The sequence below is a fragment of the Passer montanus genome, unplaced genomic scaffold (genome assembly GCF_014805655.1).
Source record: "Passer montanus isolate IOZ18808 unplaced genomic scaffold, ASM1480565v1 scaffold152, whole genome shotgun sequence".
NCBI lineage: Eukaryota > Metazoa > Chordata > Aves > Passeriformes > Passeridae > Passer > Passer montanus.
The window spans coordinates 258,353-273,397 of record NW_024362274.1 but is presented as its reverse complement, the minus strand read 5'-3'; the positions used below and the strand labels follow the sequence as shown (position 1 = coordinate 273,397).

The following is a 15,045-nucleotide window of genomic DNA, read 5'->3' as shown; positions in this document are numbered from 1 at the left end:
GCAAATAGTAGCTCACCTTCTTTGTTTTAATTCTTCTGAATTTAGTTGACAAAATCATGAGCTAAGGGAAGGCTCCACAAAGCAGAGTTTCTCCTCTGCCTGCACCTATGATGAGTGTAAAGACACAGATTACAGAATATCTTTTCAAAAAGTTTATGCTCAGCCTTTCTCAAGATATATAGAAGTTTAAATAGTCACTCTGAGCCAGGATCCAGTTCAGCCACAGGCAGTCTATCCCAATAATTTAGGCAATCTTTAAAATGAAACTGTTTACTGGGAAATCTCTTTGAATGTGTCATTGTGGTAAGTAAAAAACCACTCTTGCACAGCACCAGCAGATTGTCTGATCTTTGTGACCTAAGTAACACCTGGGGACTGTGCTTAAAGAAAGGAAATTTTTTCCCTCTTAAAAAAGGAAATTTTTTTTTGAGGTAGTGTGATGGAAGAGACTCACTTTTGCTAATACTTTGTAGTGAAGAAAGGATTTCAAAAAGGAACTTTTGAAATAAAACTATGTTATGTCAGATTGGACAGCTTATGAAAGGCCTACTCCAAACTAGCAAAGCTGTTTAATTTTCCATTCTCTGAGCCACTCACATGCTTATGAAAACTGCACTGTGTTTTTCAGAGGATGCCTATAAAACTCAAGTCCGAATTGATGATGAGCCAGCCTATTTGGACATTCTAGACACTGCTGGACAGGTGAGTAATTTTCCAATGAGAGTCATTCAATTAGAGATAAACTCAAATATTTTAACCTCAGAGATGTGGGTCACAGTGCTTAAAGTTCCCTATTCAAGCATAAGGGAAGTAGTGGCAGAATAATATAGAGAAATTGACAAAGGGGAAGATTAAAGGATTGCTGCAGTATAGAACAGTATAACTTCCAAATCTCATCAGAGGAGACAGACAGTCTGAAATAAACAATAGATAAAAAGTTGTTTCTTTTTCTCTTGTATGCAGGAACATCTATCACAATAATGAAATTAATAAATACTGCATTGATTGTCTTACATTTTTCTTATTCATCCTTCTCTATATATATTACAGGAATTTTCTGGTCTACTTGTAGACTGAGTATTTTGCTACATTTCGTCTTCTCCCCATGTTATATCTAAATACCAAATGCTCATGTGTAAGGAAAATATCCTAATGCCAAAAGTCACACACAGGGTTGCATACGTGTTTTTCAGCAAAGTTGTGGCTGTAGAATCCCTGGAAGTGTCCAAGGCCAGGTTGGATGGGGCTGTTGAGCAACCTTGGCTGGTGGAAAATGTTTCTTTCCATGGCAAGGTGGTTGGAATGAGACAAAATTTAAAGTTCCTTCCAACCTAAACAACCCCCTGATTCTGCCAATTCTATGACAGCGTATCTGTGGTTTGGGAATTAAGCTTCACATGCAGGAATGAAGAATAAAGAGTTAAATACAATAATTTATTCTACCTGACTCAGTTCATTTCCTTTCCACCTCAAGATATTTTTAGTGCTTAAACAAAGTACTGCCACTGCTGATCTTTTCCTCGGGTATGTCTCAGGGTCTCTTTGAAGTTTTTTGTAGTTTCTTGAGCTCCCATAGTGTGTGTGCACCTCATGCAGGAGCAAAACAACCAAGAAGGAACTTAAACACTTAAATAAACAAGGAAATATTTGGGAAGCAAAACCTAGTAACCTTGTTCTCAGCTTCCTAGAGGTTTGAATGCACCTGAGCTAGGCACTGCAAATGGTGAGGAATGCAGTCTGCTGCCAGAAATTTAAAGGAAGTTCAGCTAATGTCATTCATTTTCATATATACTATTTTTCATTAATTTAAAATTTTTGAACATATGAAAAGACTAGAACTAAACCTAATTTTTAATTTATAGGAGGAGGATATGATTTAATTTTGTCAGAACAAACAGTTGCAAGGTAAGAAAAGAAATCAGAGTAATTCAGTCAGTGAAAGGTGTTGAGCACAGTAGTACACAAAGCTAGAGTTTTATCTCTAAATTGCATCTCTATTAGGAAGCAGAAAATCTAAAATATTAGAGGCCCATAGTGTGTAGTGACCAAGTAATGAAATGTGATGCAGATATTTCATAGAATCATAGAATTTTAAAACTTGGAAAGTATTTTTAAAATTGTTGAACAATTAACTGATGCAGATATTTCATAGAATCATAGAATTTTAAAACTTGGAAAGTATTTTTAAAATTGTTGTTGAACAATTAACTGAGCACCACCAAGCCCACCACTAAACCATGTCTCCAGGTGGCACAGACGTGCTTTTTAATACTTCAGGGGATGTAACTCCACCACTGCCCAGACATCCTGGGCCAGGTCTTGATAATCCTTTCAGAAAAGAAATTTTTCCTCAGGTCCAATCTAAACCTCCCCTTTTCCCTCATCCATTCCTCTTTGTAGCAAGAAGAGGTGTGTGCAGAAGCACCACGCTCAGAAGATTTATCATCCCAGGCCATTTTACAGCCTGGGCATAGCTGTTGTACTTCTGTTGAAATGTTAAAATGAATCAACCAAGTTGATTTGATATGAGCAAATCTCTATTTTAAATTCCCCTGTTGTTCCAATGTAGATTGTCATCACTGAAACACATTCCCAGCACAACTAGGAAGCCCTTCCCACTTTCCCTCCCCATGATTTTTCAGGAGCTGTCCATTCCAAGTGTCCTGGATTTAGCTGCTTGTCTTTGTAGATGTCTTTGGATTTGTTGCCTCTCTATCTGCACTACGCAGCTCCAGAATAAATCAAGACCTGATCCAACTCCCATTGAAGTCAGCAGCTGAAATTGGCTCTTTCTTCACAGAGCACTTAACGGTGCTCTCACTGAAGCTCACACAAATTCTGCTCTGACTTTGGTGACTCAGGGTAAAAATCCAAAGCACCCATTTGTGCTGCTGCTGATGTGTGCCTTGGTGGTGCCTAGCTGTTTTTATTTCCCTCGGTTTTATGTCAAATTGAAGATGGTGTTACAGCTTCTAAATCAGGCAGTGGAAAACTCATTTGTCTGGGTGTCCTCACAGGCATAAATACTTCATCATCGACTTTGAATAATGACTTTAATCACTTCAGGAGATCAAGGAGCCAAAATTTTGTGATTCATCCTTATTTTTTGAAATACAAGAAATCAATAACAAAACTGACTGATTTTAACGTATTTTTTTGTTATGCTGGAGGATATGTTTCAACAAATATGTTTCTCTTTTCCCTTGTGTACCTATGGACTAATTAAGAATTTCAACACTGACCAAATTAACTATTAATAATTAACACAGTTTTTAATAGTCAAATCCAGATGTAAAAACCCACGTGTGATTTCATACCTGACACTGCATAAAAATCTTCAATACTTTGACTGGTAGATCCAGTTTAAAGCATTTAGAACATAAATGGTGTTTAACAATGTATTTATGTTCTCAGCTTTCAGAAGTTAAAAAAAAAAAAAACACAAAAAAAACCCCAAACAACATTCAAATAATGTGAAAACCAGAAACAATAATAAACTTGCTCATCTAGTTACTGATTTTTCTCTTGTCCATGTACATGGACACTATAACATAGACCAGTTGCTCACCTCTGGAAGTAAACTGATGTTCAATGGACTCTGGATGCACATTTTATACACCATCATTTGTCCTTTTGGGCTCTTCCAATATTGTTTTTCAAGAGAAGGCACCACAAGGGTCATTTTCTTAAAGAATGTAAGGGCTGGGGCAAGCAGTTATGCTTCACTGAACTCACTACACCTTCTTTTCACCACCCTCTACACCTGCCAGCTGGGCAGCCTGTGTTTGTTCACCCCATTTAGCTTCAGACAGAATATATTTGCCTCAGAGAGTTTCAGGAGAAGGTATTGATGTAGCTCCTGGTAGCTGGAATGTCATAAACAGACCTAACCTGAGCTCTTCCTACCAAAAACACTTTAAAATGTGCTGCAAGGAAATGAGAAAAAAAAATTGATGTTGGTATTCTTTTTCAGTGGAACAACTGAATCTAGAAGAAGCTGCCAGTAATTCCTTTAGTTAGTTATCAATGATGCCTTCGTCTCTTTAACAAGAAGTATTATTCTCAACACTAAAATTTTGCATTTACAATTAAATTAAAACAAAAAAAAGAGAGAAGTAAATAAATCCAAGCACACTAAATGTGAGATTGAGATAATATTTATAAAAATGATAAAAATGAGGAATTTTTTTTTTTTTTAGCTTTTAACTCCCAAGGCTAGCTACAATAGGGCATATGGAGTATATAGGGCAAACTTCATGGAAATCTGCAAATGCAAATTAGTATCCATAAAGAAGATAGCTTGAACTTCCTTGTTCACCCATATGGGATATTTTTTGAGTAACTTTCCCTTGAAATTCACCCATGTCCACTGAGTTTGGAAGCAATATTGGTGGAGGTAATTCTGGGATTTCCCTTTACTTAACCAATGCGCCATAAAAATAATCTGCTTTTACATATATTTAATCCAAATTGACGCAAACTCTTTGGTTTCCAGCAAACTTGCAGGTGCAAACAAAAGGACATTCAGCCCTCAAGCACTTTATTCTGCATGCAGTTCCCCTCACAATTATTCTCAGAGAGTGACAACCCCCAACTGCTCCAACCGCGCACAAAAAGCCTCCACACGGAGTTATAGAAACCTTCTGTTCGCTCATTTACGCTTTCTCACCTTCTCTTCTAGCTTAAAAATATGTTGCTACTTCTGGAGCCCAGAAGCATGCTCCTCATGGAGCACACACAGCAGTTATCTCTCCTGCTGTATTTATAGACTGTTGACTGACACAGGAGCTTTTATTCTTGCCACAGCTTTCCCCTGCATGACACATTACCCAATCTCTCTGTGTAGACCTCACGCCGAACACTAAAAGAGCAGCAGAGTTTCCTTCACTGGAAAACAATCTGATCTGACATGTAAAAGAGGCAAAAATTGTTTTCAGATACAAGGCAGGCAAGTATGTGGAAAAATGGGTTTCTGTGCCTGTCAGTGAGACAATACATTCCGAGATTATTGCACCAATTTTTGTTTGCTAAAACGTGAGCTTTTTATGATAAACTTCGTGCACCAGTATATTTCCCAGGTGTGAGTCAGAGACTTGAAAAATGGGCCCTAAAATGTGATGGCATGCCATTTCAGGGAGATTTTCCTTTGTCTGGAGTTGTGTGCGCATGAATTCATTTCCAGGCAGACACTTTTCAACCTGACAACAACAGTGCGCTCTGTACCGAAATCCATCTCTCAAATTGCTAGCAAATCACAGGACATGTTTATCCTGCCAACCTGCAGGACAATGATTCTTGCCCCCTGCTTCAAGCTTTGAAGAGGAACCGTATTAGTCCCAAGAGCCCTTCAGATAAACACACTTTCTCAGACTAAACACTATAGCCCGATGATTCACTCAGGCTGTTATCTGAGACCCCTCTGCTTATTATCTAAACATGCTGCTCTAATCCTGAATCAATGGAAGTGAAATCTCAAAGTAGGCTAGTGCAGCTTATCTCAAGGAAATGTAAAATGCCTTTTTGGCAGTAATTATGTCTTAATGGGCCTTTACAGCATGTTCTTATAAGAGGAAAATAATTTTATTGCACTTTCTGCTAGGTACTAGTACATAAATGAAATCCATTTTATTTTTAAAGCATAGGGATATTGAAGTAAGTAGCAACTATTAACAAAGTGTATTAGGTGAGAAGAGCATTAATTTTATTTCCTAGCATGTTGTTCCACAGGCTGTTGAAAACATACTTAGAAAGTATAAAATCATAACACTGAAATTTTGCTGGGATCTTGAAACAAGTTGTTCTGTACTTTCTGGGAAGAGCTAAAATGTCTCCCTTGACCTAGTAATTTTATTTGCCAATGGACAGATTGTGAAGAAATTCTTATTTGGCACAGACACAGAGTGGAAAAAACAGTTGCAGTAAATCACAGATGAAATTGTGGACCTGACACCAGTTTCCTTCAGATCATTGGCAAAATATTCCTTGACTTCAGTAGGAAAAGATCTAGGCATATGCTGATAAAAATGAGTGTATAACCAAAGGAAAGCAGGCAACTGGCAGCCAAGATTCCCAGCTTCCTTTTTCATCCTTGTCCATGAGTGAATCATGATGCAATAAAGGGTGGATCAGTTTGTATTTCTAGGCCTGCATTTATCTTCCTGTCAAACAGGTGCAATAAAATGTTGCAGGGAACAAGCATTTAGGGTGAACATCAGCATTTATTGAGTCTGACAATCCCGATTGCCTGCCCATTGCTACCATTCCTCTTCAGCAAAGTCAGTGGTAGTGGTTCCGTACTGCAGGTGCTGGGAAATTTTCCAGTGTTTTCTGTTATCTTTCAGCAATTTTTTTTTTTTTTTTGCATGTGAAATGTTTTCCCTCTTACTGTTCTTCATCTTTCTCTAACTTACAACTTTCGGAACCAGATAAATACAGAGTGAAATACAGAGTGATGCTGCTGAAAGATTATTTTTTCTCTTTTTAACAAAATAAGAACACATAAAAGAAAAAAATATAATATAACATTTTTTAAGAAAAAATTGGAAAATCTTTTTCTCTTCTTTCCAAGCCTTTATTTTTGTAGTGTGGTGTTTTGGTTTTATTGTTGTTGGGGTGTTTTGGGTTTTTTTAAATTATTTAATTTAATTTGGCTTTATGGTGGTTTTGGTTGGTTGGTTGGTTTTGTTCTGATGTACATTGTATGGAAAACACCTATATAAACACATTCCATATGAGTAAACTTCATCCAGGTCCTCCACAAGATTATGATAATGTAATTTTTTTCTTTTCTCCCATTACTGGAAAATATTCTGCACTTTTTCTTTACACCAGTGAATGGTACTGAAGTACTTTGAAGTTCCAGCAGACACTGCACATACTCTAAGTGTGTCCTGATTTCTTTATATATATGTGACTGTCCTAGATAATCTCACTAGAAATTCCATTTTACAGAGGTTTTCTATCAAAATCTACCTGTTACCAAGCAGCTGTACACAAACCAGGGACACCAGTGGGCAGAAAACTAATTTCTACCTCTATCAGTTTTCATAAAGCTCACATCATAATATTTCCAGGACTAAAAAAATTGGCTTGAATGCTGCGAAAAAGGCACATATTACAGCACCACATGGTGCCCATTTCCCCTGAACAAATGACCAAGAAATGGTTCTTTTTGCAGAGCAGGGCTTTAATGCTTTATAGGAAAAGTAGGTTGCCCCCAAAAAATGAGATTTTCAAAATTAAGTGTCTTTTATGCCATTTTGAAGCTTTGAATGGTGTTGTCTCCAGACAAAGAGAACAAAAGCAAAAGATTATATAGTATTATCTGAAACATCCAAACATTTCACTTGCTAAACCACATGAGAAGGACTACTGGAAGAAGCTTTCTAAAAAGGTAATTTTTATTTCCTGCTAGCAGGAAGGGGAATGTAAAAACCTAAAGCCAAGTAATATCTTTTAAGCTGGAATTTCAATAGTTTTGCCCTAGAACATGGAAGTGAAATTCCCTCCCACCAAGAAAACAAACACACAAAAACTCCCAACAAACAAACAAACAAAAAACCAGAAAAGCAGACTTCATCAAATTTTGGTCTCTATTGCTTGTTACGTTTATAATATGAGAAATGTTATTCCATAAATCCAAATTTTTCAAAGAGGGGATGAGGAGCAAAGTAGAAACTCAATAAAATAATTACTGAAAATATGAAATATTTTCTTGGGGTTTTTATTTTTTTTTTTCTTAGCAAGCTATATTTTTGGATATATTTTTCTCTCACTTTCATAGACGAAAGCTTGCACAGCTTGCATAGATTTTTGTGCCTAGTTTTTTTAATTTGTGCCTGTTGGATGAGGAGAATAAATTTTTGTCATGAGTGTTCCATGTCATTATCAGAGCTGTGGGATGATGTGAGACAAACCATGCCAGGGAATGATCTTATCTCTTAATAAGACAAAATCTCAAAAGCTTAGTAGTGGCTATATTGGCTATACCCGTGTCAAAAATCAGTGTGGTACCTGACTTACACTCGGACAAAGCTGAAGGAGACAGACTCCTCTAACTTTTGGACCTGCAGATGAGCTTTAGCCCTGTGTAGGAGAGTTTTAGCATATCTCAGAAGTTACTCAGGATCAAAAAATCATGGAGTGCATTCGATTGGAAGTGACTGTAAAATCCCTGCCATGGGCAGGGACATCTTCCACTATCCCAGGTTGCTCCAAGCCCCATCCAACCTAACCTTGGACACTTCCTGGGCATCCTTTGACAGGGCCTCACCATCCTCAGAGGGAAAAATTTCTTCCCAAGATCTCATCCAACCCTGCTCTCCATCAATTTAAAGCCATTCCTCCCCCTTCTGTCACTCTATACCCTGTTCCCAAGTCCCTCTCTAATGCTCTTGTAGCCCCTCCTGGAAAGTGCCCCAAGGTCTACCTGAATCCTTCACTTTCTCTCTTGGATCTGCTGATCCAATCAAGGTACCTCACAACTTATTTTTTAGACCTCTGCCTTGGTCCTCATGTTTTTTGGTTTTGGTTTTTCTTTTTTTCTTTTTTTTCCTAATGCAATAAAAATTATTCAAAAATATTTGTGCACATGGAAATGAAAAAGCACGTTGAGAAGTCACAGGGACATGACAACTCACTCCTTTTGTGTCACAAGTTTACTTTGTAAGCAATACATAATGCATGCAGGATTGTAACACAGGTATTTTGCATTCAATTTGGTGGTGATTTATGTAGTCCCCAGGGAACACACCCATCAGATAAACACTGAGCTAAATTTCAATTGCAGAAATGAGTGCACTATTGATTAAATGTTACAAAAGTCTAAAATAGCTGCTCTGCAGATTGCTTTTTACTTCGTTTCCCCCTTTTTCAGGATCTCAGATTAAATTATATCTCTGCTGATGAGTAGGGCGCAAGGGAGGGAAGAGAAAAAACCTGTATGGTGGAATTTTTAAGGTCAGCACACTTGTTAGGGAAGTCATCATGAGAGAGCATATATGCAAGCCAGAATATAATTTGCAGTCATTTATCAGAGCAATGAGGTGTCTGACTCCACAGCTTCCTGGTTTACTTCTGCAAGGCTGCACAAGGCCTCGCTGGGGATGGTGGCAAACCTGTGATGACCACAGAAGCTGACAAGAGCATGTCTGAATCCCTGCAAAGCCTGTGCTGGCAGCTGCAGGCATTACCTCTTCTCTACTGGGTTGTTGTCTTTTTTTTTTTTTTCTTTTAATCTCTGCTGTTCACTGAAATGTAATTACCAAGGTATTAATTTTTCCCTTTAACCATTTATGATGCATTTGTGATAAAAGGTGAAAACTGGCTCTTTTTGCATATCAATGAGAATGGGGAGAAAGTATTATGTGGTGCGTGATAAACCAAGTGCATATGGGGGTTTTAGAGGTAGTTAACAATGAAGATTGCTTCAGTGCCTGCATTTAGAAGAAAATTGCTAAGGTGTTTATGCCTCAGAGAGAGACCATTAACATGAATATGAAAGAAAAGGCAGTTCTCTGAGTTAGGGAGTGTGGCACTGAGGAATTTTTACTGGCATTGTGGAGAATTGATATGGTGATTTCATCCTTATTTAGGGGTGAATAAAAAGTAGATATCATCTCCTAGGTAGGTGATGGACTGCATCTTTTCATTACTGCACAAGACAAACCATCTTGGGAAGAGCAGGATTAATAAAGTTAACAAAAGCACAGTTGCAGAAAACGGGCAAATATATTATCACGTGGAAGCAAGAGGGCAATTAGAGTGGGAACACTGGGAATTTTAGTGAAAAGAAGCTGTATCTGGAGGGAGAGTCTGAGTGCCAGTGCACGTTATTTACTAGTTCCTCAGTAAGAAAGAATGGTCACTCAGTGATGTTATATTTTGTAGTTCTGAGTTATTTCATTGGAAGTTGCTCAAATCTGTCTTTTTCTCTACCTTATTTATTTCCCTTTACTTACTTTTTTTTCTATCAGGCTGGTGTGGCTCAATCTCTCTGCATAAGTTATGATGCAGGACGTGTGAATACAGAGTAGTGAGTGCATATAAAATGCTCTGCAGTTAGGAAAGGGGCAGTGAAATTGTCATCCAACACTGCTCAGAATGTAAAGGAATACTGACACCTGTTTTTCATGAAGCTTAGTCCTGCATAGTCTGTGACTGAGAGCAGTGCCAGATAGCATGGGAAGCAGTATCACAGCTGAAAAGAGAAGGGGATCCTGAATCTATAAGCCCACTTGTGGGAAACAACATGATTTCACTGATGGCAAAAATAGATCGTGTCTAACAATGATTTAAAGTCAATGAAAAAATAACGTCACAAATCCATTATTTTCAGACAGGGTGAAAGCTTAACATACCAGTTCAGAGCCTCAGACTCATTTGGATGAAGATGAGAGCAATGTCATCATGAATTACCCTGATTGAGTAATCCATATTAAGAAACTGCTATCTTTATTTTTAATTAATTTCTCTTTACATTCAGAACATTAGTTGTGCATAAAGTCTCTTCTGTATTCAGAGATAAGCGATGTATTAACCAGTGGGAAGGAATTCATCTCTTTCCATGAGAATACATTAGTTTTTAGAAAGAATCCTGAACTGAAGTATAATGTAACATCATCTCCTTTCTGGGACTGAAGACCATTTTCTGCAGTAAGCTGGTTTCTGCTGAAGAACATAAGTATAGGGGAAATTAGGAGGGGAAAATAATTTTAGAAAGTTTTCAACCAAAATTTTGTGAAAATCACAAATGTAAATCTGTGCTTGAATTTCATAATCAGTGCATGTCTAATTGTGTTTCTTGAATTACTGATCCATTCAGTTGACTCTGTAAGCCAGGAAAATCTTCTTGCCCATAGGCAAGGTCTTGAGGTGCTGTCAATCACTCTCCCCAGGTGAGCTAACCTGGAAAACCCCTAAGAATCAGCAGCTAAAAAGTAATGCTGCTATTTGTCACAGAAATGGATATCATATTTGTGTCTTCCAGAAAGAACACCTGTCATGAATATTCTTCTTCTGTTTCCCTTTCCAGGTAAATAAATTAACTTAAACAGGGGGTTGTCACTTGTCTTCTAAATTACAGATTGATTTCAGTGGCTGTCTGAGCTTTATCCTTCTACATTCCCAGAGTTAAGAAAAGTCTACTGATTTGGTACAACATGGAGTTTGTAATATTGCCCCAGTCAGATAAAGCTCAGAAAGCCATTAGTCTGCTGGGAGCTTGGACTGAATCTTTTTTGATCTTCATACTTCTCCCATCATCAGTGATGTGTATTTTGTCCCTGGTACAAATTCACAGAAGAAAAGGGATGTGGCTGTTTTACAGCAGAAGCAAGAATTCTTTCCTGTAATTACAAGGCATGAGACACTGACTGATCATTAATCAAGGGACTGATTATTATAATAATCCACTGCAAGCTCATGGGCTAATTCTCATTTATACTAATCCCACTTTGAACTGCTCCTGGATCATTACTAGAATGGGCAAAAAGGGTTGTGAGAAACAGGTCTGATGCTCAACCAGAGCAGTGTAGAGACTTGAAGAGGAGAAGAATCCATCTCTGTCCTCCAGTGTTTAAGCCAGAGCCCCTGCATTTTCTTTGGTCTGTCTCTGAGCTGTTACTCAGCTCCCTTCCTTCCTCCCAGTGATGTGGCAGATGGTTTAGGCTGGCACAGGTTGCTGAGTACCACCTGCTGCAAATTTTTTTGCTCTCTTTTCCTATGTAACTCCTTTTGTTGTTGTTGTTATCATTTGCAAAGGATGGCTGGAAATAAGAGGGAGGAAAGAAGAAAGTGTGAAGTGAATGCTGATAATGTTCTGTGCTTTCCTGTTTTCTGCTGCATCATTGCTGGGAACCTGTAGCTGGTGCAGGCAGGGCTCCTGCAATCAAAGGTAGCAGGTTGGGAACTTTGGCTTCTGTGGTGGAAAAAGTGTACCTTTATTATCTCATAATGTTACTCAACCCATGCTGAGGAACAGCATTTCCCACTGCTGGGTGCTGTGAAGGGAAAAAAATCCTCGACTGGCTTTAGGCATTAGATGCTACATTCTCTTGATCTTTTCATTCCATTGGAAATGAAACAGCCTTGCAGAAGCTAAATGAAAAGTCTAAAATGGAGAGGAGGAGTAGCCTTATCATCCAAATGCATGAAGGATATGAGTGGGCAGGGCCTGGCTGATACTGGACATCAGAAGCAGGGCTCTCTATTTAGTCTCTGTCGAGGAAGTGAGAGAGGTACAAAAGAAAAGCACCCCTGGCATCTTAAAGACTTCCCTGAGGGTGGGAAGAGTTACTCTCTGGAGTCAATTGTATCTCTGTAATAACTGTAGAGAGGGGGACTTGAAGACTAAATAAAGAGATGATTCTAAATTTAGAATACCTGACTACCTCTTTAGGAGGCAGAAACCACATTTAATAAAGCTGTTTACATCTAGATTAATACTGCTATTATGATGTTTATATGATATAATATCCAGCTAACATCTTAACCTGGATGTTTTCTTATTTGAAATGTAACTGCTGCAGGTTTCTTGCTGCTTGCCATTACAAGTTTTAAAAAAAATATTTAGTTTTGTCCCCTCCTCTGCTGACAAAAAAAACACTAAAAAGTCCATGAAAACCAGATAATTATCACAGCACTTCTCACCAGTGTATTTTCATTAGGTAAATCTATTTTAAGAGGTAAAAGAAAAGCACAATTTATCACAAGGAGCACCAGGTGGATGATATGTAATCCTGACAAAGTCAGCTGTGGTGCTTATATGTGTAAGAGAACTTACTAACAGAGAGATGGGAGGTTTGCATTTTGGCTTTAAAAAGGATTTGCTGCTAAAAAGTAATATTGTACAGTATTGGCAAAAAAATTCTGGAGACAAAAGAAAATTTCAACTTACTTTTCATAAGAAAATTCAGAGTAAACAATGAAGTTTCACATATTTTTTATTGTTTTAAATTTTCTTCTCTCACTATTTGAAGATTTTTTTCCCCCTCCCCTGTGTTCCTTTTGTTCATTTTATCCTTTTTTTTGTGCCATAGATGAACAATATCCCACCTGTTTGCAAGAATATATCCCACCCCTCAAGTGTTCACTATAAATATGAAAAAAAAACCCAGTTTATAATAAGAATGACCCCTGTGGTAATCAGGGAGACAGTTTTGATTAAGAACATCTGTTAGAATATTCCTGGTTCTAAAGTCAAGCAGAACATAAGACAAGAAGATATAGAAAGTGACGTTCTTCAAACTGTGAGGCTGGCCTCCCTGGGGAGGCTCTGACCTCTTCCAGAGATACAAGCCAAGATCATAAAAAAAGCCAGAACAGACATCAAAATGTGTGGAGAGTGTGTGTAGTTTGAAAAACATGACACCTTTGCTTCGGAGGTGCCACAACTTTAAATTTCTAAGCACCACACTTCTGAGGAGTGTGGGAAAGCACTGCACTTGCAAGCTGTGTTTACTGCTCGAACACATCACCACACAATGAAAAACAGGGGCAGGAATGGTGACCCTCTGCTCATTGCTTTGTCTTTTTTTTGGTTTGGTTTGATTTGGGGGTTTTTTGTGGTTTTGTGGTTTTTTGTTTTGGTTTTTTTTTGTTTTTTGTTGTTGTTGATGGTTGGTTGGTTGGTTTTTTGTTTGTTTGTTTGTTTTTTGGGTTTTTTGGGGTTTTTTTTGTGTTTCTTCTTTCTCTTTTATCCTTTTTGGGGCTGTCAAGGCCATCTCTTAGCTATGGGCAACATGGGTATCTGGGAGATATGGCTTCACTTTAGAGCTCTGCTGATGTAGAGTGGTGATGTGGGAGATGCTGCCTCTAAACAACTTCTGTACCAAGTTGCATAAAAGCTTATCTAACCCAGCACTCCTTCTCCAGCATTGTTAAAGAGGAAATACTTAAGAAACAGCAAAGAAACAAACTGGCTTGGCTGAACTTTATTATACATCATTCTAGATTCTTTCAGTCAGCAAGGCAGGGCTGCCCTGAGCTAAACATGAGACCCAGACTAATGTTTGATGATAATACATAGACAAACCTTCATAAAGATCAGGATATTCTCAGTGTAGTGTGACTTTACTGCTCAATGACTTTGTTTCCTCTTCTGGGCACATTAAGATATTGATCTTATTTGGATCTTATTTTCTCCTATGAAGAAAACCCAACATACAAGTTCTATTTATATATCCATGATAACAGTATAATTTTTTAAAATGAATTAAAAATACTGCTTTTTACGAAAAAATTTCTCTTGCTCATTATGAAATGTGAAGTAAAAGAGTATCAATCAAGACAAAGGAGAGAAAACAGAGGTTAGGAATTTTCTTTTTGCTAAATTGTTTTCTTAAAAGCTGCTAGAAAATGCAAGAACATACAGGACAACATGTGGAAATAGGAACACTCTCCCAAGTGTAGGTAGGGAAGTATTTCTTGAGTGTGAATGGATTGGATTGTGAAAGACAGAGTGTTGTTAGAATTAAAAATTTTGAAAGATTAAAAGGCAGTGAGATAGGTTTCTACAGGTACACTGGCAACTGCACATTGGTCAAGAAAAATGTGAGGCTGCTGCTGGAACATGTTAGTGTCCTAATGGTGAGGAACACGGAATGTACAAATAAACTCAAGGCTTCCTCTCTTCCCATCCCCAGAGCCAAGCTCTGCTCTTAAACCTCCCAGGAAAGTTTGGGGAAGAGAGAGATTAGAGGGGGATAAATAAGGGAGAAGTGAGTCTAGCTGGGTGTAGGCAGTTCAGTACCACAGGATGAGACATATCCAAGCATGTTGAGGAAGCCGCTCAATATCATTGGGAGGCTGTTCTGATACCTGTGAAAAATCATGCCAGATGCCTGATCACTGAAGAAAGGCAAATGTGACATCTCTCTAGGAGCAACCTAACCATCAAGAGACTTTCTTGTCAGCGTTCTTCAAAAACAGGTAGAAATATATAGTCTTATGAGGATTAGAGAAATTTTTTTGTTTTTCTGCATTCACTTATACTGGAGAAAGAAAAGGAAAAAGTTATGCTGCCTTCTTTCAACTTTTGGAAAAAAT

At 38.0% G+C, this 15,045-nt stretch overlaps 1 protein-coding gene across 1 annotated transcript in view; it reads left to right on the top strand.

The window, feature by feature from the left end:
* Positions 1-15,045, top strand: part of RIT2 (Ras like without CAAX 2) — a 174,985-nt gene that overhangs the window by 69,352 nt on the left and 90,588 nt on the right. Inside the window, exon 3 of the mRNA XM_039702014.1 lies at positions 629-702. Coding sequence (XP_039557948.1) covers positions 629-702 — 74 coding nt within the window. The remainder of the gene's footprint in view (positions 1-628; positions 703-15,045) is intronic.